At 57.6% G+C, this 9,730-nt stretch overlaps 2 protein-coding genes across 5 annotated transcripts; one reads left to right on the plus strand and one right to left on the minus strand.

The window, feature by feature from the left end:
* Positions 1-6: 6 nt before the first annotated feature.
* On the plus strand, positions 7-5,823 carry ASB6 (ankyrin repeat and SOCS box containing 6). 2 transcript variants are annotated; one of them, XM_026860607.1, is made up of 6 exons: positions 7-791; positions 1,211-1,392; positions 1,778-1,884; positions 2,285-2,426; positions 2,893-2,979; positions 3,809-5,823. In XM_026860607.1, exons 1-6 carry the CDS (start codon positions 679-681, stop codon positions 4,483-4,485), a joined length of 1,308 nt encoding a protein of 435 aa, XP_026716408.1. In that variant the 5' UTR covers positions 7-678; the 3' UTR covers positions 4,486-5,823. The 2 variants fall into 2 exon arrangements, with proteins under 2 accessions (XP_026716408.1, XP_026716409.1); XM_026860608.1 differs by having other exon boundaries at positions 2,285-2,393.
* A 643-nt stretch (positions 5,824-6,466) lies between these two features.
* NTMT1 (N-terminal Xaa-Pro-Lys N-methyltransferase 1) lies at positions 6,467-9,711 on the minus strand. 3 transcript variants are annotated; one of them, XM_026860609.1, is made up of 4 exons: positions 8,891-9,711; positions 7,880-8,075; positions 7,400-7,652; positions 6,467-6,950 (listed from the first exon to the last, which is right to left on the minus strand). In XM_026860609.1, exons 2-4 carry the CDS (start codon positions 8,039-8,041, stop codon positions 6,694-6,696), a joined length of 672 nt encoding a protein of 223 aa, XP_026716410.1. In that variant the 5' UTR covers positions 8,042-8,075; positions 8,891-9,711; the 3' UTR covers positions 6,467-6,693. The 3 variants fall into 3 exon arrangements, with proteins under 3 accessions (XP_026716410.1, XP_026716412.1, XP_026716411.1); XM_026860611.1 differs by having other exon boundaries at positions 7,880-8,081; XM_026860610.1 differs by having other exon boundaries at positions 7,880-8,143.
* Between the last annotated feature and the right edge of the window lie 19 nt (positions 9,712-9,730).

Raw genomic sequence — 9,730 nt, forward strand, 5'->3', positions numbered from 1 at the left:
GGCGTTACCCCCGCGGGGGTGCTGGGGGGTCTGTGGGCCTCTGCGCTTCCCCCCGTGGGGCGCAGTGAGATTTAGGGACCTCTCGGTCCCCTCGCCGAGGGGTTGGTGGCTCCCGCGCTGGCTCCTGTGGGTCGCAGTGGGGGTCACGGCGTCCTGTGGGGGCTGCTCCAGCCCTGCTCCCCGTCTCCGGGCAGGGGTCTGCTGGTCGCAGGCACCCCACAGCGCTCGGAGTCCCTCTCTGCTCGGGCCGCTCTCCCCCTGGCACCCCCAGAGTGTGGGGGCTTGTGGCGGAGCCTCCGCAGATGGGGTTTGCCCTGAGCCTGGGCTCCGCCTGGTGTGTTTTCTCCCTGCACCCAGATAACTCCAGTTTGTGGCTCTGCGTGCAGCAGATAATTTGAATACACCTCCGTGGTGTGTGGGAGAAGATCCCTTGTGCTGGTCTTTGTTGCCTTTTAGAAACATATAAAGAGGGAGGGAGAAAGCTGTTGGGTTTGGTTTGTTTTTTGTTTTTTTTTTCTAAATGCAAAACTGCTAGAAAGGCTTGTTTGTTTTAAAAGGAGGGAAAAGAGCTTCGGAAACCAGGCAGCGCCAGGGTCTGCCCACCAGAGCCGTGCGTCAGGGAGGACACCACTGCCATGCTGCAGGCCCCTGGGTGGTCTGTGTGTGGAGCAGAGCACGATGCCTTTCCTGCACGGCTTCCGCAGGATCATCTTTGAGTATCAGCCCCTGGTAGACGAGATCTTAGGGTTGCTGGCGATACAGGATGCGGAACAGCAGAGCACCCTTGAGAGGTAACTAGATGGGGCTGTGAGTGGTTCTCTGGGGCTGAACGCCCACATGGTGTTTTAGGGGGTGATGGCTGGAGCTTGGGGACGTGGTTGATGACACAGCACTGGCTGGGAACAAACCCCAGTCCTGGTGAGAAGCTCATCCCACAGACCCTCTTCTTGCTGCTCTTTAGGCACGTCGGGGTGGAGCAGAGCAAACACAGGGGCTACATGTGCTCTTCAGGAACAGCCCTTTTTGCCTCACCCATGGCAATAATACCTAAACTGAGGTTCAGCTGTGCCCTGATGCTGTGGCATAACCCCACAGCCAACAGGTTAAAGATGGGGTGGTTACAAGACAAAAAGGGTGCTACTTTGGTCTCTGCACACCCTGAGATTTGTGCCGTTCAACTGAGTAACTGGTTGGTTTTGTGTGTCTTAAGCCCTGCCTGTCTGGGCAGTGACAGGAGCCAGCTCTCGGCTGTGAGACGAGTCTTGGAGAGGGAGACCCACTCCCCATTTTATCAGGAAGGTGTGAGCTATGCCCTGCTGAAGGTCACTGAGCTGGGGCTTGTCCCCGCTGCGGAAATCCTCCTGGAGTTCGGAGCTGACCTCAGCTTTGAAGGTGAGGCTGGTGGGAAGGGGACTGGGCTTGGCCAGGACGAAGCTGCCCGGGGGTGCTGTGATAGCTGGGGCAGAAAGAGGGGATGCTGCCAGCTCTGACCCCCACTCCTTGCTCTGCGAGTGTGACCTTATGGCAGCCCTTGTCCAGACCCAGCCGCAAGGATGGAGTGGAGGTTGGCCAGGGGCTTAGGGGCCAGTTTGCAGCTTTGAGGGCTTTTGCTAGTGATGGAGTCATTGCAAAAGCAGGACGTGGGGTGTCTGTGACAGTCCTGGTTTTATGAGCATTCTCAGGGCCCTCCCCAGCTGCCCCCTTCCACTTTTGGTGGGTAGTGGGGTTGTTGTGGGGAAGCCCTTATTTCTCTCTGACTCTGTGTTTTTGTCCTCAGATCCAGTCACCTACTACACCCCCCTGCACATCGCAGTGCTCCGCAACCAGCCAGATATGGTGGAGCTCCTGGTGCACCATGGGGCCGACATCAACCGGAGAGACCGGGTATGGCCTTGGCTTGGCCCAGCTGAGCCCCTGTGAGCCTCCCCTGCACGGGGCTGGCATGTGGGGACAGCCCTACCTGCTCCCCACCTCCCGGTCTTTACTGCATGCTGCTTCCCCTTGGCGACCTCCTTGGCCTGTTGTCTGTTGTGCTCCAGTGCTGTGGCAGAAGTTCAAGTTGCTGAGCAAACCTGCCTCTGCCGTGGATTGATGGGTGGGAGGAGGCTGGAGGATACAAACTTCTGCCTGCGGATACATGGGGGAAGGATCACTTTGAGTTTTGGGGATGGGTTCATGTATACTTTATGTTGGGTGGGATGAAGCCCCAGCAGAGACTCCGGAGACACTCGCAAATAGTCTTTAATAGTTACTAGTGTTTTTTTTTTCCTCTCGCTCTGTGCAGATCCATGAGAGCAGTCCCCTCGATCTGGCCAGCGAGGAGCCTGAGCGGTTGCCGTGCCTCCAGCGGCTGCTTCAGCTGGGGGCCGATGTCAACGGGGCGGATAAAAATGGTCCGTGTGCCCCGTCCAGCTGCCCCAGGCCGGGTGCTCCCAGCAGTCGGGGGAGGGGATCCAGGTCCTTCCATCTTGCTGCTGCAAGCACTCTGCAGTTACAGACTGGTTTGGAAGTTGGGTGTGGGCTGCCAAAGCTCCCTGCTGCTCTGTGTTTTCTCCTTGTATGCTGACTGTGTCAGGTGCAGAAAGGGGCTGAAACCATCTCCTGGCCATCCATGGGAGATGGGAGGGGGCTGTGCCTCCATAGCCTCGTGGTGCTCTAGAACTCGCTGTACCGTGGCACACGTGCCCTCTGGGGCCACCACCAGCCCTGCACGTGTGGCCTGTGACCCTGCCCCACAGCTTTGTGCCATTGCGGGGGCAGCGGAAGCCTGCCAGAAGAAGGGTTGTTTCTTCCCACATTTGGCCATCTGGTTGGTGGGGTGGTTTGTTTTCCTTCCTACCTTTTTGGGGTGTCACCCTATTTTCATCAGACTGACCGACTGCTCCACTGCAGGAAAGACAGCGCTGTTGCACGCCCTGGCCAGCAGTGACGGCGTCCAGATCCACAACACCGAGAGCATCCGCCTCCTGCTGGAAGGAGGTGAGGGCAACCTTCTCCCCTCTCCATGTGCAATCATTCCAGGCCTAGTGCTGGCTGATTGTGTACAGCACCGGGCACTGCCCTCCCACTCCATTATGTTCCCATTGTTTATGTTCCAGCAGTGTGCCCAGGTGGCCAAGAAGGCCAATGGTATACTGGTTTGTGTCAGAAATAGTGTGCCCAGCAGGGGGACAGGGAAGTGATTTTACCCCTGTACTCGGCACTGCTGAGGCCGCACCTTGATTACTGTGTTCGATTTTGGGCCCCTCACCCCAAAAAGGCCATTGAATGATTCAAGCATGTCCAGAGAAGGGCAACGGAGCTGGGGCAGGGTCTGGAGCACAGGTCTGCTGGGGAGCGGCTGAGGGAACTGGGGGGGTTTAGTCTGTTGAAGAGTAGGGGAGACCTCCTGGCCCTCTGCAACTCCCTGCCAGGAGGGGGCAGAGAGGGGGGATGAGTCTCTGGAGCCAAGGCCCCAGTGCCAGGCCCAGAGGGAATGGCCTCAAGCTGCCCAGGGCAGGGTCAGGCTGGCTCTGAGGAAGGATTTCTGTGTAGAAGGGGCTGTTGGGCGTTGGAATGGGCTGCCCAGGGCAGGGGGGGAGTCCCCGGGATCCCTGGAGGGGTTGAAGAGTCGGGCTGAGCCAGCGCTGAGGGATCTGGTGGGGTTGGGAACAGTCAGTGTGAGGTTCATGGTTGGACTGGAGGAGCTTCAGAGGCTTTTCCAACCTGCATGAATCTGTGATTCTGTAAAGCCCAGCAGTGCCAGAGTTAGTGCTGTCCTGGCCTCGCTGTCTGCAATGCCAGTTCTGTTCTCTGTCCCTTCCTCCAGGTGCAGACGTCAGGGCCACCACCAAAGACGGTGACACTGTCTTCACCTATGTCATCTTCCTGCTGGGAGAAATGGTGTGCAGCAACACTGAGGAGGCACAGGTTATCAGTCGCTTCTGCTTCTGTGTCACACAGCTGCTGCTAGCTCACGGCGCCAACCCCAGCGAGTGCCCGGCCCCTGAGTCCCTCACCCACCTCTGCTTCAAAAGCTTCAAACGCCACTTCCCACTGCTACGCTTCTTGCTGGAGTCAGGTGCTGCCTACAACTGCTCCCTACACGGTCCCTCGTGCTGGTCAGGCTTCCACATTGTCTTCGAGTGCCTCTGCTCGCACCTCAGTGTTTCTGAAGATGACAGCTTCTCTACAGACCTCATCCAGAAGGGTCAGACTCTGCTGGAGCTCATGATGGCCAGTTCACAAGCCATCCAGCTGCCCAGCAACTTTGAGGTCAACACCAGCAGCTGTAGGTACCACGGGGAGAAGATCAGGACTCTTTTCTGCTCTCTGAAGCAGCTGGAACGCTCCCCACAGGCATTGAAACATCTCTGCAGGGTGTTTATCCGGCAGCACCTTAAACCGTGGCCAGTAGATGTTAAAATCAAGGCTCTACCTCTTCCGGACAGGCTGAAGTGGTATCTCCTCATTGACCACACCGCTGCTGGGCACGAGGACCACTGAGCCTGACTGATGCCTCCCTGTGTGCCCCCTCCGTGGTCACGGTGTGCCTACAGCTGCCAAATCTCTGCTCTGGGCCAGTTTTCTCCACAGCAAGAGGTGTTGCTGCCCATGCACGTGCCCACGGCTTGGCCTGTGCTGCCCACAGTGTCCCTCTCTGCTGTGGTTTTTTTGGGGGGTGGGGTGTGTGCTTTTTTGGGCACAATGCCCCCCAAAGTTCTGGGAGGTGGGCAGAGCTCTGTGGCTTCCTGGGGTGAAGAGAGCCCCAGGGCACTGGGGAGACAGATGCTGGGGCAAAGGGCTGGTTTGTGGTGGATTTTTGAAGAAAAAACCTGGCGGGCAGGACACGTGGGGTGGTAGGGCTGGAGAAGCAGCTTGTCCCCCCTCTCTCTCCAGCCCTGCGGGTCCCGGGCGGTGAAGCAGTGCCTTAGGTTGACTGGTGGAGGTGAGATGCCTTGGGGTGCTGGGAGATGTTTCCTGTGCCAGGAGAGCTCTGGCATCTGTGTCCTGGTTTCCTGGTGGAGGTCTGGCATCTCCATGCAGACACCCTCCTCACTCGCGTGGGCTTTGGAACCGCGGGTGGGGTGTGGGGAAACGGGGCTGGCAGCGATGACCAGCTGCTCCACACCCTCTGAGTTTCTGCACCCCATCCTCCCAGCTCTGAGGATCAAGGACATCTCGGAGGTGCTGAGCTCCAAAACTGACAAATGGATATTTCTCAGCTTTGTGGTGCATTCCCTGGGCAAGGACAAGGCACGGGTGGCTAACTGCTGAGTGCCTTGGGCCTCCCTCCCTGAACTTGGCTCTTCCCCTTGCTGACTGCCCCCAGGACTGTGGTCTCTGGTGCCTCCTTCCAGGAACAAGAAGTTGCACCAGGACTTGGGATTCTTTCCAACCTGCTAATGGAATCTACAAACTGGGGCTGCACAGGGAGGTCCCATGTCCCAGCCTTGCCACTGCCATCTGGCTCGCCCTTCTAGGCATCTGCTTCCTCAGGATGTGCCAAAGACTGGCCGCAGAGCTGAGCCCCCCGCGTTTTTGTTGGTTTGTTTTGTTGTTTGTCATGGGGGACAGATGCAGAAGAGGATGAAAAATCTACTCTGCACAGGTACAGTTTACAGCAGATGGATCTGGGATCCGCTGGCAGTTTGGCTGCAGAAGGGTTGTCTCCCCCCTCTGCCCTCCTGGCAGCATCCGAGTGTTCCCTTCTCACACTCTGTGGAACTGGAGCTGTGTGTCCTGATGAATTGATGTTTAAAAAAAAAAAAAAAAAAAGATAATGTGATCAAATACTCCCCTGGTGTCTGGAATGGGAAACGAGCAATTAAAGGCGGCCTTTTATAATAATGACAAGGGGCTTGTTTCTTCTGCAGGAGAGACAGAGTGGAGGAGAGGGCTCTGCAGGGATGGGGGGAATCGTGTGGGCTCACCCATGTGGCAACCAGCTGTGTCAGTGGTGGCCAAGCTGTGTTGGGTTAGTTTGGCACAAGCCAGTGGCCACACTTGGGCAAAACAATGTGGATATGGCTAAGGAGGAGATGGGGGAGCATTCAGAGCTGGGTGATGGAGCTGGGGGAGCAGCTGTAGGGTCACAGCGTTTGAGCTGGAGGTGCTGGGGACCCAGGATTACATCCACCTCCTTTTTTGCTGCACGTGTGGGAAACGTGCTTGTGGGTTTAAGGCAAGGCCCCTACAAAGTGCCAGAACCTGGTGCAGATTTCTCCCATTTGCCTTACTTGCTCATTGCTGTCAGCAGCAGCAAGTTCAAGAGCAGGAAAGGGTCAAACACCCAAGCAAGGAAGGGAGCCTGGCCCCTCAGAGAGGTGCTCTGAGCTCCATTCACTAAAGGGAGCCCTGTGACTGCAGTCAGCCACCTGCCAGGGCCCAGAGCTGCCTCTTGCAGGGGGAACCCTCCTGCTCCTGTACAAAGCCCCCAAAAGCGCATCAAGCCAATGCGGTGTCTGACAAAGCCCACGTGCAGAAATGCAACAGCAGGAAAATGTATTTGGCAAACACCTCTTTTTCACAAACAGCAGCAACTCGGAAGACAAAGCCCCGTCCTTGACACCAGCCCTGGAGAAGAGGGAGTTGTGACACCCTCGCTGCCATCAGCCACCCCACGGTGAAGGCACGGTCTTCCCGGCCCCGGCAGGAACCACCGTGCTGGCCCGTGCTCCGAGCTGGCCATGGAGAGACCTTCTCCCGCCGCCCTCATCTCATGGCGAAGGTGTAGACGTGGTAGATCTCGTCAGGGAAGTTCTCCTGGCGCTCCTCAGCCAGGAGGTGCAGCCCAGCCCGGCGGATGATCTTCCGGACCACGTCCAGGTCCCGGCAGACGCTGCTGTCCACATCATCCATGATCACGCCCTCTTGAGCCATGTTGTCCTTGATGACCACGATGCCGTTGGGCCGCAGGCCAGCGCGGCACCGCTTCAGGAAGTCGGAGAGGTGGTTGTCAGTGAGATGTCCTGGAAGAGCAGAGCAGAGGAGGTTAGAGGGCAGGGCCTGACAGGGGTGGGAAGAGGGGAGGAGAGCAGGAGGCTGTGCTTGGGATCCCTCCTGATCCAGCAGCCAAATAATTGAGCCATTTGAAGGTGAAAGATTTGGCTTGGGGATGTCCAACTTGTATCCCCCGGGCTCTATCCAACTCCATCCAACCAACACCTCTGCCTCAGCCTCAGAGGGCTTGGGGGAAAAGACTCCACAGTACAGTGCCCTCGGAGTGCTCCTCCATGGGGCATGGATGAGGGGGTAGGTCCCCAACTCAGGCCCCCAGCCATGCTGTGATGCTCATCCTTCATGCAGACCTCAAGCTGCTCTCCCCAAAGCTCTCCCAAGCACATGGGGCACCTGCCCCTCGAGCAAAGCGGGACAAGAGGACAGGCTGGTGAGACCCCGCAAACTAAGGGACCCTCACCAATGACCCACTGGATCCAGATGACATCATAGGAGTTGGGCTCGGGGCTGAAGTCCTGGAGGCCGCAGCAGAAGTAGTTGCGCACCCGCCTACCCTCCTCTCCCAGGTAGCTTTTGGCCTTGGTGAGGAAGTCCTCTGTCACGTCCACCATGTCCACCGTCTTGAAGAGGGGCAGCAGCAGCCGCTTGGTGATCCGGCCAATGCCCGCCCCGCAGTCCAGAGCACGGGTTGTCCCTGTCCGGTTGGGACCGTCCTGGAACAACAACCATGAGGTGCTGAATCCCACTGTGAGGTACCCACAGAGGACAAATGGGGCAACCATGCAGGATGCAGCCAGGCTAAAGGGGACCCATTGCAGGGCAAAGCTCTTCCCAGCACGCAGGCAATGGATGATCCCACGGAGCAGCTTGGAGGGAAGAACCCAGCTCTGTGCTGGGAGAAGGATGGGGCTTTGGGAGCATGACAGACTGTGCCACCTACCCGCAGAAACCTCTGCAGGAACTTCCTGGAGCTGTTGATGTCGATGCTGGAGATGTGGCCATAGCCCCCCAGCATGCCGTCCACCGTGGCGGGCACATCCTTCCAGTATTTCTCTGCCTTAGAGTAAAACTCAAACTCGTTCTCCACTACCTCACTGGTCATGCTGGCCGAGGGGCACGTGCCCACGCGGGACTCGCTGCTCCTCCGAGACAGGGTAGAAACCACCAGTTAGGTCCGAAAGAGCCACAGGCACAAAGCCTCCCCCTGAACCAGGGAGGCAGGTGTTAGCTCTGTGAGTACCCCAGTTTCTATTCATCACCCCTTCCCCCTCCTCAGGGCTATCTCAAACCCTAAAAACCTTCAGCTGAGAGCAAGAAGGAACAAAGATCTAAATCCGGGTATTTTCTGAAGACCAACAAGCCCCAAAACCCTTCCTAGCAGGGATGCCTTGGCCTGACTAGGCATCCTGAAGCCTTGCTCAGCAATACCCCCAATTATATTATTATTTTTTTAAGGCTGACCCTCCCTTTCACCTATTCTGCCTCTTCTTTCCCTGTCTTAATGTTTTACAGATTACATGTTTATCTGTGGTGACAGCCCCATCAGTCACCTCCAATTACATCTGGAGTTGCTAAAAGTTATCCTAAGCACCTACCTAAGGATTGTAAATCTCAGCCGTGACCATAAGTTAGATATTTGCAATATAATAAAGTCAAGGTATAATCAGCAATACAAGCTATAAATCCCCCCCAGACATCTCATAATTCAAACCACTGTGGATTTGATTAACTGCGCTGGGGATTAGAAACTAGATTTAAGGTGGCCGAAGGGTAAATTCAAGGACTTCAAACACCTTTACAAATAAAGAAATATATAGTGTTCGTGGCTTGAATTTGCTGGCAAATATCCCATTAGACACAAAACCTTTTCTATGGCAGTTTAGGTGGTTTTGGTGGCCCCCCGAGGTCTTGGAAGAGCCTGTAGACAGAGTGGGGCGATGCAGCCTCTCACCTTACAGATCACCGGTTGAAATCCAGTTTGGCTTGGTGAGGCCAGGAGCCAGTCTGCGCTGTGATCTAAGGGAAGAAAAGAGGGGATTTTAGTCCCAGATCACCTCTCTGCTCCTAAGGCTGTGAGAGAGACTGACATCAGCCCTGTGGAGCTGGAGGCAAGAGTCACCCCGAGCCTGCTGGCCCCCTCCTGGGGCAGGAGCTGGTGCTGCCCCACAGTGGGGAGGCGGCAGGAGGCTGAGCCATGGGGGCAGCCGGTGCGTGGTGGGTTTTGGCCCCACTGCCTGATCTCATGGGCTGGGACCCAGGTTCACACCCTCCCAGCAGCGTCACACCTTCCTCGGCCCTGGGTTCGACTTGGTGACGTTTTTCAGGGTGTCACGGCCCCCAGCCCAGGCCTAGAGCACCCAGCGGGATGGCTCTACCCACCAGCATGGGCCCTGCTGCTGGCGTCCCCCCTTCCCGCTGTCCCCGGAGCCCCTGAAATGTGGCGGCTCCCCAGGTGACGGGCGGGCAGGTGAGGGCTGCTACTCGCCCCACGGACCCCCATAGCTTGGGGGAGAAAGTCACACCGGCCCTCCCCGCTTCTGGGCCCGTTCCCCAACCCCTGGGGCCGTCTGCGGGCCGGGGGGCTGCAGGGAAAGGCGGGGTGCGAGGTGTCCCCAGGACCAACGCCCGGGGGGGGGGCACTGGTGTCCCATCCCCGGGGGCTGGGGGGTTACACCCGCCCTGCCCGAGGGGCTGAGAGGCGGCGGCTCTTGGTTCAAGGCCTACACCAGGCATTTCCCGGTACCCCCCATCGGGGCTGGGGACCCCCCGCGCTCCAGGCTGTCTCTTATAC

This window comes from Athene cunicularia, assembly GCF_003259725.1.
Source record: "Athene cunicularia isolate RWA chromosome 17 unlocalized genomic scaffold, athCun1 chr17_part1, whole genome shotgun sequence".
Lineage (NCBI taxonomy): Eukaryota > Metazoa > Chordata > Aves > Strigiformes > Strigidae > Athene > Athene cunicularia.